Source organism: Tympanuchus pallidicinctus, unplaced genomic scaffold (assembly GCF_026119805.1).
Source record: "Tympanuchus pallidicinctus isolate F22 unplaced genomic scaffold, pur_lepc_1.0 scaffold6, whole genome shotgun sequence".
Classification (NCBI taxonomy): domain Eukaryota; kingdom Metazoa; phylum Chordata; class Aves; order Galliformes; family Phasianidae; genus Tympanuchus; species Tympanuchus pallidicinctus.
In genome coordinates, this window is record NW_026294780.1 from 35,494,240 (window position 1) to 35,521,541 (window position 27,302).

Sequence of the window (27,302 nt, forward strand, 5' to 3'; positions counted from 1 at the left end):
GACCTCCCAAAGTGTCACATGCGTGTAGAGGATGATAAGAAAGGCCAGCTTAAGTTCCTGGCATTTTAAAGAAGGCAATCAAGAAACCCTTTGAATTCTTTAGTTTTCTTTCCCTGCAGTTCATCTACATTTTTATGCAAGTCTGACAAAGCATCCCATTCATGTGTCAGCACTCTCCTCTCTAGATGCGTTAGTGTTTATTACAGGCTGAATTTGCAGATGCTACCATTTGAAAACAGTAATAGAGCCAGTTGTGTGGCCTTAATATTTATATAATTACTACTGATTTCATGCTTCCCTCCCCTGTTTCTGAAATAAAAATGGATACAGTGTAGCAGTGCTCAATACAATCCTGTAAGCCTAAACTGTTTTGCTATAACAGGCTTTGAATTTCATTCTGACATTAAATATGTTGTTAATCAGCTTAATGTTAATGAGTGATTTGAGTGACATATTTGGCACATTTTTGTACATTTAGCTAGGATCTGATTTTTTTTTTTTTTTTTTTTACATTAATCACACATAATACATATACTCTGAAGAGACTGCTTAAATCTTCCATATTAGCTGATTTGAAAATATTATGTTGCATTTTTTATCCCCAAAAGCTTATCTGACTATGGTCTGGAAATCAGCCTAATAAAAATCTTCATATGCCTTATACTTTCAGGTAGCGTTTCTTTTTCTGGATTTAGATCATACTGAGAATCCTCATACTCAGATTCTTTCTGTTTGATGAAGCAGAATTCATAGTTTTTTCTCGTTAAGGTATTACTTATCCAGAAAGAAATCATTTTGACAGAAAGAATTTCACTGCTCTTGTATATTTAGTACAATAGTCTTTGATGTGTCTGTGTGTTAAACACTTCCCAATACAGATATGACAAAAGGAAGGTAATTTAAGAAGAAATATCTAACTGATTTCATGGATGGAAAATAGATTTCAGTTATTTCTCTTTTTTAAGCTTTAGAAAAAATTAATTTAGGAATAATTAATAATTAGTAGACCAGAAGAGCATTTAAGGAAGCAAGCTTTGTTGTACAACTGTTATGTTTTATTATTTTTTATTATTTTTTTCTAGAGGTTTGAAGGTGATGTGTTCAGTGAATTCTTCTATGTAAATCATGATCAAATTCTAAGTAAACATTCTGCAAAATCCTGCAAAGGAATTATGAAGGAAGACAAATGATTCAGTATGTTGTGTAAATCTTATGTGACATTAAAAAAAGAAAGGAAAAAAAAAAAAAAGGAAAAAGGAAAAAGGAAAAAAATGTATAAAGATGGAAAAAAAAACCAAAAACAAACAAACAAACAAAAAAACTTAAAGGTCCTTAAAGGATAAGCTAAAAAAGGCTATATGTCAAGGGTTTGGGAGTTTGGGAGTGATGTATGAACACAGAGGGAGCTCTTACAGCACAGCAATGCCTAAGAAACAACACCCCCATTATGAGAGCTGGAAGACACTTTTACTGCTTTTATTTTGACATAGCTGTGTTCACACAGTAGCTTTACCAGAACTTCTAAGGATGCACAGTGAGGGTTCTTACATCTTTTATCTCATATTCCATTTTCTTTGCAATGTAATAACTGAAAACACTAAAACACTAGAAGTTTGTAAACTGCTGTTATCAATAAAATTTCTGTTATACAGATGGGGCAGAAGTCACTTTTCCCTTTGCTACTTTCTCAGTGATCCACAAATAAGATTCTTGAGTAGAAAAATAATTAAAAAGTCATTAATGCTTGTCTCTGGCTAGTTGAAGAAGCACCTCATCACTGCCCAAGAAGCAAAGTGCTTCCTTTACAAGGGAAGCTGTAAATGAATTCTGCAAAGACAGCTTAAACATCTTTTAGATTTAAGAGATTTTTATCAAAAGGTAGTAAAAACATCTGTCCTTTTCCTACTCGGTTTCCAAAATGTAAGTAAAGATCAATCAGAAACAAACAAGGCCACAGGAAAATTTGTCATCAAGACATTAACTGCAATTCCTTTATTTCATTTATTTATTTCTTTATTTTTAAATCATGCTCTGGTAAAGTATGATCTGCAGAAAGCTCTTGTGCAGGCTTCTGGTTTTACAGACGCATGCTCACACTGTGAGCAATTTTTTTGTGTGTGTATACTGCTCTGCATGCATAGTGCTTGTTCTGACTGATGCTGGTCTATGAATGGAGTTACTTTACTTTTGTATTATTTCCTTGTGGCTAGTACATAAGGTCAGCAGAAGGGACGCCTGTTGTGGTTTAACCCAGCAGGTGGCTAAGCACCATACAATCCTTTGCTCGCTTCAACTCCTTCCCAGTGTGAAATAGGGGAGAGACATAAGAAAAAAAAAAAAAAGAAAAAAAATGTAGAACTCATAGTTTGAGATAAAGCTATTTATTAAAAAAGAAAAAAGGATAATAGTTATGTCTGTATACACGTATGTGCTTGTGAATGTATATAACAAGTGATGTGCAAGTAATTGCTCACCACCCCCTGACTGATGCCCATCTAACCCCCTAAGCAGTGGAAGACAGAAGTGAACTCTCACCTCCTACAAAATTCCTTCTGCTGGATGTCATGTGGTGTAGAATATCCCTTTGACCAATTTAAATCAGCTGTCCTAATTCTGTTCCCTCCCAGCTCCTGGGGCACTTCACTGAGAATAACTTCAGCTCAGTACACCACCACATAGCAGCAACTATATACATGTGTTATCAACATTGTTTTCTACTAGAACCAAAACGTAGCATCACACCAGACACTCTGAAGAAAATAATTCCATCTCAGCTGAAACTAAGGCAAAGCTTCAGTGCAGGCATGTGGTTTTCTGAAAACTTTGTGATGGAAAGGCTACTGAGAAGAGGCAAGAGATCTAGTCCTAAATGTTGGACAGAACACAGAGGTTCTGTCATTTCTTGTTAAATTTTTAAAAGCACAGACATTAATTTAAAAGTAAAAAATGACATGCTGTTAAGATTTTCAGTACACATTTTCAGGGTCTTTGCAGTCATAAATTATCACCATTACTACAACATTAATAAGTTGTTTCCTGAAAATTTAACTGGGAAATGTTGCAATTGCACTTATAGTTTTAAAAAGCTCTATGTAAGCATTTATACATACACATATAATATGCTTATACATGTTTTAGCAACATGTTTCATCCCGTGTGAATTCCTTTTTTTAGATAATAGAGCTTTCAAACTGGAGTAATCTAATTCTGGGTGCCTTTCAATTGAAAACTTTATTGGATTTAAAGGTTCAGAGTTCTGGTTTTGGTCATTCAAGCTGAGGTTTGAATAACATTATTTGACCTGACTGGATATTTGAGCTTAGTCTTCCAACTTTTTCTCTCCCTTTAGCTTTTGAGATTTCTCTGCTTGCTATAATTTATTTAGCGTAATACTTTATTATAACTAGACTAAAATTACTGTGTAAATTGAGAGAAAGGCGATCTTTCTACTAAAAGCTTTCTACTAATTAAGTCGTCAGTTTTTGCTTCTTGTTCTGGCAGTTGCCTGGTTAGCAATAAAATACATTGCAAATTTATAGTTAAAAATGATGTAACATAACATTTTCACTTAAAAGCACAAGTTTAAATAGTATTCTTATGTGTCCTTAACAGATATGTATACTGTAGAAGACAGCCTTTAACTTTGGTGGTGCTATAACAGCTTGCTAGAGCTATCGTTTACGCTTTCTGTAAGCTGTTCTTACTTGAGGAGAAGGAAATAAAAATATTAAAAGCTTCACATTCATTTTATCATTCTTTCTTCCTATGGATATTGAAGAGACCTTTTCTCTCTGAGATGAAATTCAACTTTTCATGTCACTGAAGAATGATTTTCAGATACTATGGGAGAACAAAAGAGAGCATTTCTAAGCAAGTGGAGTGCTTTCAGCACAGGTAAGGAAAGCATGACACTCCCCACAGGTCTGACTTGCTAGAGGGGTTACTAGTTTGTCATCTCTAGCACAGTTATCTCTGTACTTAGAGTGACATAAGAAGACTCAAGTTTGGATCTGTGAGTTACAGATAACTTTTCCTGAGATCAAACTGAGAAGAAAAAAAATATCTCTATTTTGGCTTTAAACATCTACTTTTAAGTATAAGGCTGTTGTTATTATTGACAAGTACTTCTTTGTACCTGTTTCTCTCACTCTCCAAATTCTATCATAAGCCATTAGCTCTAGACAACTGAAGAGGAGATTTTTATAATATATATATATATATATTTAGCAACTTTGAATACTTGTTTTCTCTTTATGGCTGCTGCTGCTGTTAAAGTATTTATAACCTTGATTTTAAATAAATAATCCCTCTGTGTTTCTCTAAATCAATGTGGTTAGAAAACCCTTTCTCCCAAGGAAATTTGAATGAATGCCAATTTAGCCTTGCAATTAAAAGGCATTTTCCTGCTGGAGATATGCTTTGGCTTTGGCTGAAATATGAGGATCATTCTGACAGTGGTTCTAGAGTAAAGTGGGAGTAATTCAGCTGAAATCAATTGGTATTGGTGAAAAAGAGATTAAAATCAGCCTTGGCATATATGAAACAAGCACATGTTTTATCAGAGGAATCACAGTATGACACTAAGAATGTGCTGAGAATAATTTTCCACTAAAGATTTAAACAATGGCAAACACATCCCTGATAGCTGTTTTAAAAAGAAGTCAAAATTTCAAAAGAAAAGAAATGTCACATATCAGCGAGTGAAGTACACAGAGAATTCTTTAATTATTGCAGCAATTGTTTACTTGAATCATGAGACAAATAGAACAGACTGTGACAAAAGAGAAAAACATATCCTGTGTGAATTCTTATTCAGGTGGGAGGAAAGCCCACTCTTTCAAATAAATCACTGCTATTGTAACAATTAATCATAGCATGCTTTACAGGAACCCCATCTTTTGGTGGTGTTTTCCTTCAGGGCGACATCAAATGGCACTCTTTGAAAAGAAATTTGTTTATGAGTTCTATCCTCTTTTCCTCTTTGTTTTGGCATTCAGTAGTCCAGAAAGTAGCTGAAGTACTTATAGGACTTGCATTGCCTTGGTATTAGTGTCATGGAATCTGCAATCCGCTGCATTGCCCTGTAAGGTACCAAAATTCTATTATCCTCATTTTATAGTTGAGCAGTAAAGATGCAGAGGGACTAAATGACACAGTTAAAGTTCTCTTTTGATTCATGAGAAATTTTGAAAGATCTGTCTTCAGTTACTTTCGTTGCAGAAGTTAAAGCTCCCATAAAGCTCACATATATGTCTTAGCTAGGCATTTTGGGTAATTTAGTAATCAGTGGGGAGAAGTAGACAGGTTACAATTCATCTCATCTTAAAGTAAAGCCTGAAGGAGTTCATCTGAATGAAATTGTAGAAGAACCTGTTTAAAAAATCTAGACGATGAGCTGAAAGATATTCTTCAATTACAAATGCCAGTGTTTCATCAAATCGTCTTACTTCTAGTGCTATCTTACACCAATGAGATTTTCAAAATGAATGGAGTACAACATTAATACTAAAAAATTTTACCTTTTTTTGCTCAAGATACTTATTCTTAATGCTGCATATGGTCTCTGTAAGAGTTTATAAATCCTTTTATCTACCTTTTATCAGAAACTAGAATTTGACTATAGTGTCTTAATGCTTTACCACATGGAATAACTTTCTTGTGTATCAGCTGCCATGCCTTTAAGTCAGTCCTTCAGAAAAGAGATAGAAGAATATAAACTTCCATTAATATGCACAATAAAAACAAAACTACTGTCTTCCTCATCAAATTTTTCACTAGTATAGGAAGCTACATTAGGAAGGTGTTCCGTAGTCTGTTTTCATAGAACCCGTCATCACATTTATTCTTACGCTGAAGTATTTCTTAATTTACAAAGTCAGTTCAAGTGTTTTCCCTCTCTCTTCACTGACAAATGTTTTTCTCTCTCTGGTTTAATTCTTCTGAATGAAACAAGTTAAAATTTCTGAGTCCTCTTTAGTAAGAAAGACTCCTGACTGTTTTCATTTCTTGCAGTCCTTAACGTCTTCTTTAACATTTTCTTTACTGATGATAGTTCATAGTTTTGTGGGTAAAGACCATGTTGTATAAGCCCTTCTCATGCATTTCTATCACTGTCATCACTGAAAATATTATTGAAAATATTATTCACAATTAGTTCTGAAATTAAATTGCGAGCAACCTCTTCCCAGCCCTCTAATTCCCCTTTCAGAACTGCATATTCAGTCCTTTTATCAACCTACAGGTTCTGTTTACTTATATAGTAGTTAAACTAAAATTATTTCCTATATGGTACTTCACATCCTTTACTCAAGTCCAGAGAGATGAGATTTACTCAATTTCCTTTGATTCTAAAAATGAAGTAACTTACCATAGTAATCTAATATTACCTACCATTCTTAAAATTGATGTGGCAGTTCTTCCTGTTTTTCAGTTGTCATGGTATATTTTCCTTTTTAATTCTCTTTAATTCCTTCAAATCGATTCATATAGATTGGTGGCTCCTGTGCTTACATTTCTTTCCTCTCAGTTTGGCTGTACACTTATAAAAATTCCATCAGGTAGTACTATCTCATACTTTGGACATTAATAACATCAGTTTGTGTTGTATCTGGATTTTTCTTTTGATTGATACGTAAGTTTTTGCTATCAACACTGTAGTAAATGCCTTCACGGTAAATAGTAGGTATCAAAAACAGAGTTTACTGAATATGAACAAAGAAGTTTAGATGATATGCAACACAGTTAACATGAAATTTAAGAAAGTATTTCTAGTAGGTGCAGGCCGTGCTTGAGCTAGGTATTTCTGCATACAAGTACTGCTCAATCTCATTAAACAACAAAGATGTCTTACTACTTTTGTCTTGAAGCTGTGAAAACATAAAGGTTTACTTAATAAACTGACATAAATTCCGTAGAATACACTGTTGATGTATAAACATTAAGATGAAGAGTGTTCATAATAAGGCCTTAAAGAAAAAGACCACTGTGAATGGGATGAGGAAGCCAGAAGTAAAGACATTACAAGTGTGTCATTCCCATGTTCTTTGATTGCAGAGGTATAGAAACAGAGCATAATGTTTCTTTGAAAGTCAAACTACTGAGAATCTGCAAAATGATTGTCTGAGACTGTGAAATGGATTCATCAACAAACAACAACAGCAACAACAATCACAACAACAAATGGTGCTGCAGAAAAACTTTCATATTCAAGGTGTGTGCCAGGTGTTTTCCACTTTCAGTGCTATTTTTCTCCCCCCAAGCAGGGAACGTTTTCCATTTTAATCAGGAATGCCGCTGATGCATTACACTCGAATGGGGGACTAAATGAAACATATGATGTAATCCATCTTTTCAAACTTATTTGAAAAGTTTGTCATCTCAGTTTGCACTCCACTAGACCACTAATATTAGTCAAATTTTCAGTTCTCTGGAGTAAATGATTATTTTTCTATTTACTTGGACTGTACTGAAAACTTCACATACATGTGCAGGTGGCCAGGTCTCACCAGTGCAAAGCAGAAGCGCAAGATCACCCCCTTCAACCTACTGACAATGCTTCTTTTGATGCAAGCTAGGATATGATTGACTTTCTGGGCTGTGAGGGCACACTGCTGTCTCATGTTCTGCTTGCCACCCACTGTTATCCCAAAGTCCTTTTCAGCAGGGCTGTGCTCAATACTTTCAACCTCCAGCATGTATTGGTAGTGGGGATTGCCATAACCCAGGTGCAAGACTTTGCATTTGGATTTTTGAACCTCATCAGGCTCTCCAAGGCCCACTGCTTAAGTCTGTCTAGGTCTCTCTGGATGAAATCTCATCCCTTGAGCATGTCAACTGTGCCACACAGCTTGGTGTCATTGACAAACTTGCTGAGAATGCATTCAATCCCACTGTCAATGTCACTGAAGATATTTAGCAGCACTGGTAGATATTAAACAGCACCAGTGCCTGACTCAATGGTAGAACCCTGGAGTGGAATGAATCCTTCAGTAGTTATGGTTCTGTAATAATCTTAAATTTTATACCTAAATGATACACAAAATAAGTCTTTCACTCATTAGAAGTTAAGTCTTGTGTCTAAATGCAAAGGACTTATCATGCAGAGAAGATAATGGGAGTAAATTTTTTTGTGGAAAATAAAAGAAGGAATATTGATAAGAATTGAAAATGTGTAAAAAAAGAGAGAAAGCAGTGCTATATATAGACAACTCAAAAAAAAGTCCTGAGCTGAAGAACCTGAAGTCCTTGTTAAGAGGAATTGGTTTGTTAGACAGAGAAGTTAAATGCTAAAGGAATGACCTGTAGTTCGCTAGAGAATTGATCTGTCTCCTTCAGTGCACGCTTTCCTAAATCAGACTTACCAGTGAAATTCATTTTGTGTTCTACAGAGACAAAAGATTTGGCTTTACAGTCAAAGGTAGTAGCAAAACTACAACCTATTTCAAGGGAGAAGTATGTATCTGGTGAATCTATGAAGACATAGCTGCCAGTTTCTGTTATCCAGCTGAATAAATGGTCAAGGAATACTTCTGTTTGTGTGCTAAGAAAGTGTGCTGACATCTCAACTAGGACATTGTGATCTTAAGTGTTTGCTGTTGTTTCCAAATGACTAGCTACCTCTGAAGTTACCATTTAATAAATTAACTTACTTGATCTGAGGGTAATAATAATCTCAAATGTGTCTGTTTTCCTCTTAAATACAATTTTATAATAGTTCTTCTAAAGATACATTGTTGGCACAAAGCCACCTACTACTGGATGGGGTTTTCAGGAAAAGGCTGTATGTTCTAACCAATTGCTAGTGATCCTTTTCAGAATTCTTCAGTTCAAATCAGTTATTCAACCCAAGCACAGGACAAAGGTATTAACAGAACAATAATTCTTAGGTGTTTTGACAAGACATTTTATAATTGATAATTAACTTCTACACTGGAGGTCATACAAGGGAGGTAGACATTAAAAATTTGAAGTGAACTAAATGCCAAACTGCAATTTCTTATTTACTTTTCATAACTAAATAAAGCAGCAATAGTGATTTTGCTTTTTTTTGTTTTTTGTTTATTTGTTTTTAACACGAGAAAAACATGAGTTCAGAATGTTAAACTGAGTTGCTTCATAGAGTTTTTTTTCTAATTCTTGAGTTCTCCAGCATGCTCAGAAAGCACAAAGCTGTTCAAATTGTCCTTTATTTTTATAAGCTAAATGGGATAAATGTACAACACAAATCACCAAGTATGTGCCAAAATATACTATGCAATGGAAGATGGAAAATAGAAACAGTGAATTCAGAAATATGAAATTACTGTTTTACTTTGTCTCAAATTGAAACTCCATGGAAATTCCAAATATTCATAGCCTTTATTTTGTCATATTTATCTAAATGGTCTGATTTCTATATGGTTTGACAAAGAGTATGTGTTTCTATACACATTAAATGAATTCTGAACAGGTAAGCAGATCTTAAATTGTGACTTTATACAAAAGCAATACTTTAAGGAAAACAAAATGAACATTTATCTTTATATGCTCCTGTCCAAAATGTAAAAATTGCTTTAAATGTCAACCAACTGATTTTTTATTGTTATTATTATTTGAGAAATCCAACAGTGTACAGGCATAAATGAGAATATAAAGAGTCTTTTACATGTGTATGTATTCATGGTCTTTGTTCATAGCATCAATTCTTCCTTCTGCAGCTTTCTAAATATATCTAAGTCCATTTTAAATAAGATTTGCTTTATTTTTATTACCTATATGTTTCTATGTATTTATTTGCTATATTCTCTTAATATTTGTTGGTTTAAACATGTATAAATATCTGTAGATATCAGCCAGTATATTCCTCCAAATTTACTGGTAGGAATCTACCGTATGTGCACTTCATGCACAAATTTCCTACAATCTTTTCACTGTATTCTTGGTTATAGATGCAAGTTAAAATGGCCTATTTTTTTAGAATCTTTTGCATGAATAAGTATAATGCAGTTAAAAAAAAAAAAAGAAGAAGAAGAAGAAGAAGATGATGAAGCAAGTGAAAGAGTTTTGGAAAGCTTACTTTGTTGAAATTTTTCATTAAATAGAAAGAAGATGATAGAAACTTTTGCACCTCCACTAAGTGTGGATTCACTATTCATATGACATGTGGTTTGATTTCCTCTCTAGTGTCACAAAGATAATTTTTTTCAGTCTTCCAGGTAAGACATGAAAGTCTGGAAGTGCAGCTCTCGACAAGAGTTATGACAGGACTATGTGAATAACAAAAATAAGTAGAAAAATAGTGTGTGATATTGCTTCCATATTACTTTTCAGCATTTTGTATATAATGACTAAACATCGAACAGTTTCTTTCTGAGGCATAGTTTAATATAAATGTGTTTTAACACTGGAATATTTGTTTAATGGGAGTTTTACTATAGCCTATATAAGCTCATTATGAAACATATGGTTATATCTGTTGTGAAAAATGTTGCAAGTATATATTCATATATATTAAGGCAAAATAAGAACTGTAGAATCGTAAAATTGTAAAAAAAAAAAAAAAAAGTTCACCTGTCACCAAGCATGGGTGGGACTCTGAAGTAAAGGAAAAGTACTTTCTAATATTTTTCATGCAATATTCCTGCAGTTCTAACAATTCTACTGACAGTAAACTAAAGGTTACACAATGAACTAAATGGGATGTGGCTATATAAGCAGAATTAGGAAATGGTTCTTTTATCTCTGGCATATGTGTCCTGTGAAATTTGTAAAAAAAAAAAACAAAAAAACTTTTGTGTGTGTGTATGTAGAATGGAAATCAATGTCCAGAATACAATTGATTTTACTATGCACCTAATTTAAACACTTTCCTCAGATTCATCTAGTTTAAGTTTTCCAGTTTTACATCTTAATTCTATAAAGGGAAATGTATTTCAAAAGCTACTTATGTACAAAAATACACTTACAATAAGGGCATTTGCAACATACTGAGTTTAATCTATATTTGATTTTAGTCTGAATTGTGGTGAAGAAAACTAGGAAAACATCCAAGTAGCAAGAAATCTACTTTAGTTTCATACATTTCAACTTAAATTTATCTGTTTGTGTAGTTATAATTAACCTAATTATGGAATGGATTTAATTTTTCTATGCACAACTAGTCTTAACTATATTTTTTAATTAGCAGTGGTTTTCTTTAGTCAACTGTAATATATATACATGCATTTTGTATTGTTGCTGGACCAACTCAGTTGTATAAGCATAGTTTTCTTATGACGTTGCTTTTTTTTCCCCCTCTATTTGTCATTTGGTCCTTCAAGTAAGTTATTTTTTATTAAGAAATCATGGGGAAAGTGTTTATTTTGGCACTCAGTGCTGTACAGAGGGGTTAATCTACTGCTGAAAAAATAAATAATACCAAGGAAATAGAGCTGAATGTCTAGAAGTACAAGCGTTAGAATTTGAACCTAAACTACTCTAATTGTTCCTGATCGCAGCTTTATGTTAAATTTTTGCTTCAAGTCCCAAAATTAGTAAGTTGGGACTTTTTTCCTAAGATTAGAACATAGACTTGTTACATTTGGAGATAAACTGAAAACTGCATCTAGGAAGCTGGGCAAATATTATAAAACTGTGCTTTGTTTTATTTGAGAAAACATGAAGCATATAAGAATGCAGAAATGTACTGATATCTGGGACAAGATTCCCAAAAGTCTGGAACAATTGTACAACAGTAAATTGTATGGTTGTGGCAAAATAATGTTTTCCATAAAAGCTAGATCAAATGAAGATATCACTATTTATGATTAAATAATTGTTACTGTGGCCTCTAGCCTGTCTTCTGCGTGTATCTCTGCATGGCATCTGTGGTTGATAGTAAGAGCAATAAATTTCAGTTTTGGAAATTGTAGTTCTCCATTTATTTTCATCAAGTTATGATGGATACTTGGTCAAATACTACTTCTAGAACTTGCTCAAAAGAGCAGAGTTTTATATCACTTTAAAACATGCAGTGACCTTTCTAAGAGAAAGTTAGAATACAGTATCTCATATCAACATTTTTTTTTCTTTTCGATAAAGAAATACTTGTTCTGAAGTTATCAAGAACGCATTAAACTATTGGTCAGATATTACTACTAGTGATATTAGAGAAAGTGTGGAGATACTTTGGTATAGCAAGAGAACTGGAGATATTTGGGGATAATTACTGAATAACTCATCTAATAAAATGAATATAAACCAACACAAATACTAGAACTTAATACTTGGCTTGAATTTCATTAACTTTGTATATACACTGAGAATAATCTAGAGATAAGTACTGTAAATAAGACTGGATGTCACTGGACTATGATAAAGTTTTCCTAGTGTAAAACTCACATGAATTTGTGGTGGAGTAAACAACTAGAAAAGATACTATTTTTAATCTGGACCATAGCGTTTAAGCATATTTATTCTTCCATAATTTCATGTTTTCAAATCTTTTGACTGCATGACCTGTCCTGTTTTCAAGTCTTCAGGAAGCCTCAAATACAGTTTTCTCTCTCATAAGTAGCAGCATTTTGGAATAACTCACCTATTCAAAAATGTGGAGAACTAGAATCATTTTGGATTATTAATTTTCTAAAAAATGATTTGATTGTAGCTGGAACCTTCCAATGAGTCCTTACAGGCATAGGAATCCCTCTTCCTGAGTATGCTTCAGATCACTGACATTTAGATATTTTATGTGCACCTTCCTTGTTTATTCACTGGCCACTGGAACCACATTGTTTAAAACAGGAAACCTTTATTAAGCTCCATTTATAAGAGATCCGATTTTAAACTAACATTTTCTAGAATGGCAACAAAAGACTAGACAACATCACATACATTTTAAACACATAGAGCGAGATGGGTAATTGCTATTTCCTTTTTTCCATGGATTTCTTTTTTATCAATTAAAAGAAATGACACTTCTAGAAAATGACTCGGGTCTTCAGATAGCCGGTTTGCTCTGTGCAAATTTCTCTCTACTTTGATAACAATAGGAGTTTAGCATGAATGTGTAAATGACTTGGGCACAGCAATTAAGTTGCTCATTTTGTGGTTTTTCTATCCATTTCAGTGACAGAGGAGGTGGACTAGTTAGTCTTTAAAGGTCCTTTTCAGATTAAACCTTTCTATAATTAATTCTATGAGTATGCTGCACACTGTTTATTCTTTCTTGCTAAATTAATTTTTATTAAAATGAAGATAAAGGAATTAGATAGGCAAACATATAGGATACATAAATATATAATGTATAAAAATAAAAATATTGAAAATTTACATAATGTACATACAAATAAAATACATAAATATATCAATATTTGAACATATGTCATATTTCATAATCCATACATGCATGATGTATCTTAATTCAGTTATTGATTAGTACAGCCAATGGATATACTCAAATAAAAATGCCACACACCATGCCTGCTCTGAAGACATGATTAGTATTTATCACCTCAGAAGATCAAACTTCTACTGGAGAACAGACAGTGATCAGGAAAAACACCTCTTTCATTTAGACTTCATTTAAAAATTATAACATTCAAATTAGATGCAAGTTGACTTGTTTTACTTTTCCTTCATGAGCTAATGGTCAAGTGCAGTGTAGCTGCTTAGAATGCTTATAACACCATGCAGTAGTCAATATTATTCAGCTATCTTGCTGACAATAGCTTCTGCCAATAGACACATTCTGCTAACCTTTCTCATATCAGATACCTTTTTAAGCATTGAATACTGCCTTTTCATATTCAATATAGAGAAATTATTCACCAGAATTTGATTTTATGATAAAAAGTAGACAGAATCTTTCAAATTGAGACTCAAGTTATTTTTGACTGACAGCAGATTCATGTTTGTGGCATATTAATAGATCAAAAAATGTGACCATGTCAGAAATATTGCTGTCTCACCAGGTTACCTGTAAATCAATGCAATGAAATGTTTTTATCAAATGCCATAAATATTTAGCTTTTAAAGAAAAAAAAAGGTAGTAAATGATTATGACCATGGGAAGCTGTACAAATATTTTACTTTCACCATTCATCATCACATTTGGGAATATCTGAATATATTTAAACAACACAATAAAGAGCTACACAAGGAAAAAACATTTCATGCTGAAAATGAATATTAGCCCAAATACATGAACACTGACTGTGCTTTGGTCTCATTAAGTAATCCAATCAAGTTTAGGAAGTTCATCTGAATCTGGATTTATTAGATGGCCCTGCTAAAATGAAATGTATAGCAGTGAAAAAAAAAAAAAAAAAAAAAAAAAAAAAAAAAAAAAAAGCAAGCTAATTTTGAGGAAATAGAATGAGATAGCATACTTCATGGCAGTACCTTCAGAGATGAGAAGATGGATGACTTCCATGCCATGGTGAAGGCATGGAATTCAAATATATAAAGATATGCTGTCTGCTCTCTGTGTATCATAAAAGCTATCCAAAGAACAATAGCCTCTTGGGGAGCATCTGCTGGCTTGGTTGCTCACGTGCTACTGTATTTGGTTTCTCTCCATTTTCAAATGTTGACTTTTCATTTGTGATTAAAGAGTGATATCTGTATTAGGGATGTGTAAAACATTTACTCTTTATTTATTTACTAACAAAACTTAGATAGATAGATAGATAGATAGATAGATAGATAGATAGATAATTTGGTGGGGAAGGTAATGTTTTTTTGTTCCTTCCTCTTACCCAAGAAGGTTACTGAACTTGAACTGACTGAAGTTGGGAATACATTGTGTAGTCTGTGGTCTGTTTCTTTATTTGGTTGCTTGCTTTCAATGACAGAATGCACTAAACAAGAAAAACAAGCCAGATATTAGTTTGCATATTCTATATTTCTAAAAGCCATGATACATTTGGCTTTGTTTGTCTGTGAATATTTATATAGAATACAATTTTATATTTGTATTTGCTGGTATATCCCTCATTAGAAACAGAAAGTACCTCTAGATTATCTAGTGAGGCTACTTTTTAATTTTTTTTTAATTTTTATTAATACAAGGTATAAGGTTTCACCCAGTTAAATATTGAAAAAAAAAGTATCAAAGATAAATAGCGCAGATAGGTTTTTATAATCAGTGAAGAGAACTGAAGGTTTGAGCTGTTCACAGGGTAGCAAACTGCACTATACCTGACCATAGCTGATTTGGAACAGCTGCTATGGCAGCTTCTTACTCTCTTGATTGCATAGACAATGTCTCAGTGCTGTGGCTTGCCTACAGAATGGTCCTAAATACAATATTTGTCTTTTCATCTGTTCGTAAAAACTAGACATTGCTAATCAAGCTTGATTCATAGTATGTTGCAAGCTCTACAGTGAGATAAGGTATACACTGAAGTCTGTGCAACACAATTAGGAAATGGACTGCATGCCATCTTTTACAGACAACTGAGTACTAGAATTTGGTTAAACCTGTGACTGGAAGCAACCAAAATGAGCAACCACTAGGCTATAAAGAAGTACTTTCTTTCTCTGAAATATCTCAAAGCTCTAAGACCCAAATAAATTCATTATTAAATGATTTCTGTATAAAACAACTAGAAATAAAACAGTAGTAATATTCAGCTGAGCTGATTTCAAGGGTTTTTAGATCGTAAGAGCAGAGAGGTTTAATAGTAGAATAAACCTTCAATTTCTAGACAAGTTGTTTTGGAGGACTTCATGGGATTACTGAAAACTCTAAACTACAAAATGCTATTAAAATTCTTTATATACTTTCTTTAAGTGTATTTGCTTAGGCATAGCAACATGCAAATAGCCTTCTGGCACCAGCATCTAGTTTTACAGTAAAGGAGGTTTTTAATTCGTATCTGCAGAAATGAGCCACAAAATTCTTTCCAAGGAACATGTGAGTAAACAGGTCTAGGAAAACATATGCTGTAGTCCCTGAAACATTGTAAAACAAATTCAAATATTTGGAAGGTATGATTTCTAGAAAATTGTCTTGCCCTAGACAATGCAGGGAACTGAGAAATTTGTCCAGGCTGCCTGTGCTTCAACATGTGGTCTGTATGGTACACTAGTTAGAATCATAGAATCACTGAGGTTGGAAGAGACCGCTGAAATCATCTAGTCCAACCGCCAACCCATCCCAAGCACATTAGGCTTTGTCTAAAAATAGTTGATAATTATCATTATTGCTAAATATACAATATTGTCTGAAACAGTGGTAGCAGTCCTATCCAGTGTTGCCACAGATTGTGGTGTTATGTGCTTGTCACACTTGAGCAGGGAGAGGAAGAGATTTCATATTATAACATGTCTCCAAGTCTCCCTAATTGTGCCAGTAGCTGCTGTTTATTTTCTGTCTCTTTAATGTCTCATTTTAATGTCTCTAATTGTCACGTGCTTCAAGGAACTGAATGTTTTCAGAAGTAAACTTCCTCTTGTAACTTGGGACTTCGGTCCACATCGTTTGGACTTTGTCCAGCTCTGGTTGGCAGTGCATCTCTACAATTGCTCCTACTTCTTGAATACATACATGTGGGAAAACATATATGCGTTTATACATGTATGTCAATGCATAACAAATAATTTTTTAGCAAGACTGAAGATGATTTTGGTCTGTGGGAGAAATGAATCTGAATCTATCTATCTAAAAACAGCCTATTGCAATCATTCAAAACTAGAACCTCTTGGCGTATATATGTTAGTTGTACTCTTAAAATGCCAATTGCATTGAGAAATTCAAGATACGAAGGAAGGGGAACATTTACTTTCGTAATCCTGATTCAATTTAGGCATGAAGCATTTCAGTCATCAGAAGACTGAGGCAGTTCTGTGCAGAAGCAGAATTTCAATTACTTGAATAATCTTGCATTCCAAAATTGATGAAGCCAAAGAAGTCATCACGCATAGTTTTTGGAATCTTTTTGGAAGTACGAATCTTAGCCACCTAGAGTTTAGTGGAAACTATTTATATCACTTAAGTATTTCACAAAATTGTGTAGAAAATCTTTTTTTTTTTTTTTTTTTTTTTTGTCTGGCTTTCCTGTCTGGTAAGAAATTGCTTTACTAAGAAAATTGTTGAATTTCTGTATTCTGAGCAGTACCTTGCACAAACCCTCTCTCCTCAGTTGACTGTCCCTCTTGTTGTTAATGATTCTAACAGCTAATGATTCTAACAGCTTATCTTTGGTAAATAATGAAGATACAGGCTAACCTTATGGTATTATTTGGTAGTAATAATGAAAAATAAGCTAGGACAAAACAGAAAAAAATAACTATTCCGGGCTTGATCTGCTCTTGAGTACAGAATGTGGAACATCAACAAGAAGAGACAGAAGCAACAGATTACAAGGTGCTGGTGATAATTATATTAAAAAAGATGCAGCAGCAGTGGACACAGGGACCTTGGAACAAGGTGGTTTGGGGCCATGACATTGATTATTTTAACAGTATTGTTTTAACAGTATTGAATCTTTCAGGTGGAATAGGCATGTAATAAGATACTGAAAATATATTTTGGTTGTAATCACTGAAGAATCTTTCTGCTAATAAGCAATATCTAGAGAACACAAGTAGCATAACATGTGACTTTTCAGTCTTGGATTTTTCTTTTCTTTCTTTCTTTTTCTCAGATTATAAGAAGAACAGGCTCTCATTCATTTCACTGATATCCAAGAGGGAAAAAAAAAAAAAATCAAAAGTAGATTTTTTTATTATAAACTGATCTGCAATTTTTGTATTTATTATACACAGTAATTATAAAACATCCAAGAAATGTAATAATGTCATCTCAATTCCAATTTATATAGGAAAGGCTGTAAAAATCATATGGTCTCAGAAAAGATTATTAAGTAACCCTTGAAAGCTTTAAAAAAGCTTTCTGTATTTGAGCTTAAATAGAGCTGAAAATGTTGTGACTGTTGTTCTTTTCTGTTTAAGAGGTAAGCTGAAAAGTTAAATAAATATGATAGTCTGAAACACAGCTGTGGCCATGTTTGAATACACTGGTACTTAATGTCAGTGCCCCCAGGCAAAGAGCACTATTATTTTATTTTATTTTTATTTATGTTGAGAACACAAAGCCTCACTGATTTGAACTCATTGTCTTGACTCTTCAGCACTAAAGAAAGAATTTTCTGGCTTTAAGCAAGAGTGTTTTAAAGAAGCAGGTTGAAAAGCAGGTGGTCAACACACCAGAAGCTACTCGCTAATTGCAGCAGTAAGTTAATCAATGAAATAACAGTTTAGCTTCAGGGTACAATAAAAAGTGATAAAAGACCACACCATTAGGGTATGACTAGCTATTTAGTGGCATACATTATTTTTCTTCTTACACCTGTCTGCTTATGAGGACACAAGTCATGCACCTTCTTGTCAGCTATTAAAAGAATAAAATAATAGCAAAAAAGCATTTTGGGGTAAGACTCGATATAAATATTTACAAAGACAATTTAAAGGAGTATTTGTTATGCATTTTTGTGTTTGCTTTCAAAACAATGAACTCCAGAGACAGATGGCTTGTACAGTTTTATCAGCATTTGTGTCATTATGTATTCAAGTAGCCAAGACTGATAATCAGCCTTATGTATTATGAATTGTTCAGAGAACAAATACTTTGAAAAAAACATATCAAGAAAGTACTTCACTGTGGACAAAACTTGATAGAGAAAATTCAGCGACATTTTTATGAACACAAATTAATACAATTATAAATTTAAAGGATCAAGAACAGGTTTTTAAGTGGGGTCTTTGTATGTAGTAATAAAACAACTTCAGAAATTGAGTAAAAGCTACTATTCATCTGTGGTGGAGGAGAAAGATAATTATTATTATGTGAAAATTCTGCTTCACAATATAAAGCAGCCAACTCTTCAGAAGCTACCCATGGAAATGGAAGATTTCTCTTCTATCATGTGCTTCATGATCATTTTGCTTTATGCTATTGAATAACAACCTGAATGAGAGTCTTAGAAAAAAAATAAACCTTTTATAGTTGAGAACGTAACTACAAAAAAATCTGAAGAAAACCATATTGTTAAGTGTATATATATATATATATATTTATTTTTTTTTGTAAGTGAGGTCCTTTTTTTTTCTTCTCAAAATTTATTTTCTATCTTTTTTCAGAGTCTCACAGTAGGAAATTTTTAAAGTCCTCTCACTTGTCATCATTCCCACTATTATCAGTGATAGTTACAAAAACATTGGGTTTTTGTATCTAAAAGACTTAACTGGAAATGAGGTGAAAAGAGCACTGCAAGCATTATGAATGAAGCTGCCTTCTCCAGAACCAGTAAGCGCAGTCATGAGTAGCAGCTCAACAGCAACGTTATTACTTAAAAAAAAAAATCTTCTCTTAAAAAAAACAAAAGAAAACAAACAAGCAAACAAAATTAACAATATGGATTTATTTTCCTCGTGCCATGTCATAAAACAGAAGTAGTTAAATAAATATTTTTAATAACGTAAGAGATGATGCTTTGCATTTTGTGAACTTCAACTTCACAATATTTTAATGAGGCAAGTAAATTTTCCCTGCATTTTACAGAACAGAAAGCATGAAACAGAGTACTTGAAAATATACACGCTCACTTGAGTAGAAACCCAAACCTCTTCCCCAAGTCTGGGCAGGCATTTCATTCACAGACTTTTACGTCCAGGCACAAGTAGAAGAGTGTTCAGACTTGCACCAAACCCCATGGCTTTTTGAGTAACTGTTCCAATACAGCTAAAGGAATAGCACTGGGGCTGCCCTGGAGTTCCTAGCCCTCTAATGAGAGTGGAAGATCTCTCTACCCACAGCTGTCATTTGTCACCTACACCAATCAAAAAATAATAATCTGCGGAACTGACTACAATACATTGCTATGTGGCAACTTAAAAAAAAAAAAAAAAAAAAAAAAACTGAGAAAAAATAGCAATTATGAAATTAATTGAGATAAGTTGAGTGCTCAGGAAGGGACTTGTTATTGTGGGTAACTTATTGTACATGCATAGTGTACAAGAGAATATTCTTCAGCATTGTAATGCAGAAATCTTTGTTAGTGCCCTCACTTATTTTGCATCTCAATTCAATTGTTATAAACAATTGCTTTTTGCTGGTACATCACTGGCATTTTTCTTGATTTATACCACTTCTCAAGATGCTTTGTAACTTCACTTTTCCTTTCTCCCCTCTAAAATTCTTTCTCAAAAATCAATCTGTTGATTTCATGTTACTGGGCTTTTTAATCAAGGAAAAATGTCTCTAGCTCTTCAAATGTCTACAAAATTAGCTAGCTGATTTACTCTGGAGTTGAGAAAGGGTGTTTTAAAAATCTTGCTCAAAATTGCAGCACATTTGGAAAAATATATTTCAAATAGTGAGAAATATCTCACAAAGACACATGAAGTAGTTTCTCTACATTTTTTACTATCTTGTCCTTCCTCAAAAATCCAATCTGATTAGATGAACAAGTTCAGTCAGTTAGGAATACAGTATGACAGAGAGAAAGTTAGTGCTACTGAAGATATTGGTTACCTGTCTGCTAGACTGCAAGATGCCTTCAACTGGCCATCTGTGTCCTCAGTGGTGTGTCAAAGACAATGAAGATATTTAATATGCATAGTACATTACTAATCTTAATTTCAGTCTCCTGTGCTTTCACATTTCTGACTTAAACTAGTTATGAGAACAACTCTTTATGATGAACAAGATTTATATAACCTTCCTTTTTTATTTACCCTTGATTTTTATGGTTGCTGAGATGTATGTTAATGGTCAGAAAAATTACATTTTTTTACTTTGTTTTCTGTTGCAACACTTGAAACTTTTGCAAGATTTTCATGTTTTCACAGTAAATCCTGGAAACTTTAACTTGTCTCCTACTTTTTGGGAATATCAGAGCTTTATTTACTGGGTATATGTCTAAAGCTGTGTATTAACCTATGTTTGTACAATAGTAAAAATATAGAAACTTTTGGCATTCAGATAATACCCTTGGCAGACACATTTTCAGACAACAAAATGTTTCTTAAATTACAGTATACTGTTAAATTGTCAAAGCATTAAAGGCATAAGGTGAGATCAAAGCATAAGCATGCATCCAGAATATAGGCCTTTACAAGGAGTATAAATTCTCGCTCAGCATCTGCAAGAGTGATATTTTCACCTACCTACTTCTGTATTCTCAGTGTGATTGAAGAGTTAAGTTTATTCAGAGTAGAACCAAAGACTGATAATTTAGGGCTAATTTAATCATCTTTTGAAAACTGTGTATGCATATATGTAGAGATTGCATGTCCAGAGTACATGGGCTATAAAGCAATCACTTCACCACAATGAAGAAGTATCTAGGATTTACCATGAACACAACAGGTTTTGTGAAAGACGCAATATTTTTTTCAGAATCATTGTAAATTTTCTCAGGAAGTATATGTGTACGTTTTATGTCAAATATCAAAATCTAATATGTCATTTTTTCTCCTCTCTCTCTCTCTTTCTTCTTTCTGTTTTGTTGTTGTTATTTTTATTTGTTTGTTTTTCTTCTACTACAGATGGGCCTCTTGGGCCAAGAGGATTAGCTGAAGCGACAGAGATGTGTACTCAAGAATGCCTGGTTTTGGGTCATTCAGATAATTGTTGGATGCCTCCCAGCCTGGGTCCATACCAACAGCCAAAGTCTCCTATGTCTACCTTTGCATCTCAGAAAGAATGGGTTAAGAAGGACAAATTAGTTAATGGACACACACTGACCAGGACCTGGAAAGAAGATAGCAACAGAAACCAGTTCAGTGATAGAAAGCAGTATGGTTCCAGTGAAGGCCATTTCAACACTGGCAATCACATGACTGATATTCCTCTGGCCAACTTGAAGTCTTATAAACAGGCCTCAGGAGCTGCTGAGAGTCCAAAGGAGCACCAGCTATAAGAAACGGTTACTTTGGGCCAATGACTTTAGCCTACTTAGACTTGCTAATACTGTTTGTGTGTCAGAGCTTTATGTACTGAGTAGACCTCTAGAACTATGCTTTGCCTAGCAGAGATATGCATATCTTTATGTTAGCACCGTGGAAGATATGATGTCCTGCAAGATGAAAGAGTTCCTACTAGTTGTGTGGTTTTGTTAAATAGACATGATTAAACTCTGCAGCAATCTCTCCAGTTTGAGAATATTCTTTTATTGTTTGGTTTGTTGTGTTTTGTTTTTTTTTTTGACCCTGGACTGCTGCTATGAACAACAGAAGATACATTTTGAGAGTGGGAGAGCGAGAAAGCTCATTGGATTGAAATGATTGAAAAGAATATCCAGTTAGAAAATTGTGCTTTTGTTGTCATTGATCTATGCTGGGACCATTATACTTGAGAACATATAGCAAACAAAACAACTGAAACTGTAAACATTAAACCTATTGTGCTATTAATGCTAGTGGACACTTATAAGTCAATCAGTGTTCAAATACTTGTAAATAGAAACAATTATTACTTACAAAATTTGTGTACTTATAACATTCACTTGAAAAGATACGGTAGCATATTTCTGTGTTTCAGAGTTGCTTTTTACTTTCTTCATTTGCTTCCTGTTGTTTTGCTTTCATTTTCAGTGATGGTGTTTCTGTGTTAGTAATCTGTCTGACACACAGTGTTCCAAGGAACTCAAAACACTTGTGTTAAAAGGAGAAAAAAAAATAAAAAATAATAATAAAAAAAAGATTGATGAGGTGAGAGAGAAGGTTGCTGGTAGAAAGGAGAGCAAGAAGAAAAATGTTTTTTTCTTTCTAGTAGTAGCGAGTGATGCAGGCATTAAGGTAGTTTTTTTTTGTTTGGTTGGTTTTTTCCAAATATTAAGCAGAGAAAGGGCATGTGTAAGGGCTTTAAAAAATTGCAACTTTTTTTTTAACTTCCATTCTGTTTCATAAAACAGGGAAACTGCAGAACAGAGGAGTATTTAGATTCTTGTTGATACAGTGAGTAAGGGAGAAAGCTGCTAATATGGAATCCTTGATCAAGTTAGCTTCAGCCTGGAATTTAATGAGTGGCAGCTGACATTGATCTCAGCTGGAATTTATGAAGGAAATTATAGAGGAAGAAAATACAATAATCATGTTTTTCCAATTGGGCAAGTGTGTGTCTATACTTAAGACAGTTTGTATTGCTGAAACAGCAGCATTTGTGTGGATCTTCATCTGCGTTAATGTTGTAGTAACACGAGCGTTTTTAGACCATAGCCAGAGAATATTTAATGTGTTGTGCCTTCATGATGTAACAGAGCATTCTCCTGGTAGGCTAGTTGGGGGAAATAAAGGGTTAAATCTCTAATTATTGCTGTTTAATTGTTTGTTATCATAGTTGGTCAATGCCTGGCAGGTACCAGTATCATGTCACCTCCGTCAAACCAGCAGAGTGACTACTAATGTTAATAAGATCTAAGTTGCACGCAAAGCAAATCCAAGTCCAAACATTCTTAGATTGTTTTTGTTAAAGCATGACAGATTATTTACACAAATAAATAGCATGCAAAAGTTTAAAAAACGTCCTTGCAGAAAAATATAAAAAAGCAGAAGTTATGCCACAGTGAAACATCAATCTTAAAATAACAGTTAAATAACCTGAAGGTGATTTTATTCTTACCACAAACACATTATTTTTTTCTTCTTTATTCTTTTGTACATAGTAATTCACATTATTTTCTTCTTCCACATTATAAACGGCATTAAATGGGTTAGGGGTGCATTGCTTATTGCAGTACTTATGTCAGTTTGTGAGGGGTGTTTGATGACTTTGACAGAATAAATATCTAACCAGTTATCCTTGTTACTGCTTTGCCAGTTCAACATTATTTAGTTATTGAGCTCTTGCAATAAATGTTCTGAATTCCTGATTGTGTTGTGTTAGTTCTTGGGCAGATGCCTAAGGGACATGATTCCTGTTGTTTCTTTTGTTATTTGTTTGCTTCATTCTGAATTTCCAGGTTTTTGTTTAAGCATATCATGGTCCATTTGGTTCTCATAGATATGTATTAGAATGGAATATACACAAATGATAAATGCTGAGGGCCATATTCTGTTGTTCCTCTAGTAAGTAGGAGTTTGTTTAAAAGGATTATTTAAGTAGCATAAAGTTTTACTTACCCAGAACAAAGATGACATAATCTGGCCCAGATTAATTAGATATGCATAAATACATGTAATAAGCATTCTTTCACAAGTCTTTGTACAGCTAGCTTATGGAAAGGTTAGCATTTAGCACAGGTCAGTGTTCCTTTTGAGAACAGAGAAAACACAGCAAATACTTTCTTACAAGAAAGTGTGCAAGATTATATAATGACTTTTGTTGCAGCGTGGTGGAGGAAAAAAGGCAAGCAATCTTGAAAAAGAAGTAACAGTAAAAGTAACCTATTTTTGAACACGCTGAGTTTCAAAGTAGAGGTGCATCAAGTTCTATATTAAAACTAGAAATACCATAAATATTTGCAAACTCAAATAACACCAACTATTTTAAGTGCCTTTTTAAACAGATTATATTTGAAAAAGAAATCTCTGAAGGACAGAAATTTACTTCTTCACAAATCAGAACTCACAATGATGCTAATAATGCCACAGAAAGAGAGAGTACTATTTTGCTGCCATCAACCTGTGTAGGAAGAGCACAAATAAATATGATTGAAATTTCTTGCAGGTAATTTCTTTCCCATCTTGGTTTTTTTTTTTTTTTTTTTTTTTTTTTTAATAGTTCTAAATCCTTAAAGCCTCAACTAACTTTTATATACTTATCATATTAAATCAACAAAACAAACATGCAAGAAATAAAGAAATAAATACCTCTAGCAATGAGGACTCAATCCCATCTGTAAACCAATGGGTTTCACAGCGCCTGAAATTGGCTCTAAGCCTATATTCAGAATGTACTCATTCCTTTTGGTCAACCATGAATATTAGTACTGCTGTATAAAACAGAAAAATAAGAATATATATATGTAAATCAAAGTTAGATATTGATAGGAATTTAGTGATATTCCAGACGAGAGACTTTAAAAATAAAAAGCTAATCCCACTGCACAGAATTAGAAGGTGGCTGAACCTTACTGAAGTTTTCTACATATCTTCGAAGTAAAAGATAACTTAAAATTATTGGTAAGCTGGCATGATATGGATGCCATTCTCATGCCAGTTCTAGCTTTGTTTCTTCAGATAGGAAGATTTATTTATCATTGTTATTATTTTACGTACACATTTGAAAGGACTACTAAAAAGATAAACTTTTTTTCAAAGTTTCATTATTTTTATTGTTGCTGACCAAAGCTCTTTATCTAAATAGAAAGTTTATGGATTTTGTTAATCCTTAATCTCTGTCTGTGTGAAACTCTTACTATTTAGAACATCTTTCCCAAGCAATTGTCTTGAAAGACAAAAATGTATATGGAGCAGAATTAAGGAGTGCTTATATTAAGGAGAACATCAATTTTAATAGATATGAAGACAATGATAATGATCACATTATTTATCCAATGTGGTGATTATCTTTTAGCAAGTTATGAATAGGAATCATGATCAGAAAGAATATTAGGACTTGACCATAGATTAGACAAGACTAATAGTAGTTTAGAAGTTTAGGGATACCTCTAAAATGGGTTACAAAAATATTCCTAATTATATAGGAACACTGCAGTGCTATTATATCCAGTCCAGACAGAAGAACAAGTACACTGTGGTAAGACTAACTTGCTGAGACCACAAAATATTTACCTGATTCAGATGATAGATCTTCCTTCTGACATGTAGACTTGCCCTGAGAAAGATGAACAGTAAAAGTTCTCTTGAGCATGTGTGCTCACGTGTGCCAATTCAGATAGTGAAAGCAACTACGTACTCACAGCATCATCTCTAAATGCTAAGTTATTTCTTCTTTAATACAGTTAGGCATAATTGTATTTCAAAACCTCAATTTTATTTAATTTATATGCTTCCTGTCCTTTCTGCGGTGTAGAAAGTTTTCATAACCAATTCTGGAGCTGTGCATCATGTTTTACTCTGTAGGAAACATGATACAATATCACTCAGAGATGTAAATCAGTTAAATTTAGTGGAAAGTCAAGCTCAGAATAAATTAATATTAGATTTTCAACATTCACTGCTGGTCACTTTTGTGAACGTACCCATCAAATATAATTATCCCATAACACTGCGCCTCTTTTTTTTTTTTTTTCAGTTTGGCTTCTCCAATGTAATACTTACACAGCTTTTATTTATTTATTTATTTATTTATCTCTTTTTTTTTTTTTTGTTCTCAACCAATTAGGCATAGCAAGGTCATGAAGCAAAGGAACAGGTTCTGACTTTTCAAGCTATCATGAACCACTTGTGAAGAAAAATGTCAGGATCTGGCCCACATTTACTAATAAAAATAGCAAATCCTTTAGTATGCAGTAGATTAGCAAATGCTTGAAAAGAAACAAATTTGTAATCTCGAAATTCAAAAAACTCATTGTAGTTTATCCATAAACTGAAATTAATGTTAATAAATGCAGAATTAGAAGCTTTTTTTTTTTTTTTTTTTCATGTAGACACATCACTTCATTGAAGACTAATGGAATTTATGTGCCGATAAAGGCATGGATCCTTATCTTGCAAAATACTGTGCAGCTCTCTGAGACAATTAGTGCAGTTGATTTCTCTAAAACATAGCACCAATCACCCTTTTGTAGAAGCTCAGCATTTGACAAGACAGCGTCCACAGTGAGAATAATATCACAGACATGCATGCCATATGCTAAGTTTTGAAGCATGAATGCTTTCTCTAACTACAACAGTTCATTTCTCTACCTACAGCTTTAACACTGCTACTTAATTATCCTATAACAAAAGTATGCTTTTAACTACCAGAAAGGATCTCCATTTCTCATTGTGTACTAGAAAAAGAAAGAACTGAAATAAATAAATGACCCTTATCTTAAACACCATGACTTATTTATTTATTTTTTTTTTTTTACCACAGCCATTTTTACATCACCTGTTGTGCCTAGGTATTGCAACACATTCTAATATTGCATGGCATGTAAATAGATACCTTAATTATTCATAATGATATGATTATATACACACATATATATATAGATTATATATATACTTAAATATTATCAATCACATAATTACTCAGTATTATTTAATGGAATTTTGGGATTATTGATTTTGTTGTTTGATGTACTTTAGAATGTATGAAGCAGCATATTCTTAAGACTACCCTCACCAATGCTTTTGATTATTTATTCATTAAATAAAGTGCTTTCTTTTGCTTGTTATAATCCTGTTTGTACAACCATGTGATAATGTTAAATGGGTAAGTACTGTAC

The 27,302-nt window shown here is 33.3% G+C and overlaps 1 protein-coding gene across 2 annotated transcripts in view; it reads left to right on the forward strand.

The window, feature by feature from the left end:
* PCDH9 (protocadherin 9) overlaps nt 1-26,152 on the forward strand; it is a 724,127-nt gene extending 697,975 nt beyond the window's left edge. For both annotated transcript variants that reach the window (XM_052705569.1, XM_052705565.1), the window contains one exon: nt 21,511-26,152. In XM_052705569.1, coding sequence (XP_052561529.1) covers nt 21,511-21,884 — 374 coding nt within the window. In that variant the 3' untranslated portion in view covers nt 21,885-26,152. The remainder of the gene's footprint in view (nt 1-21,510) is intronic.
* The last annotated feature ends 1,150 nt before the right edge of the window (nt 26,153-27,302 follow it).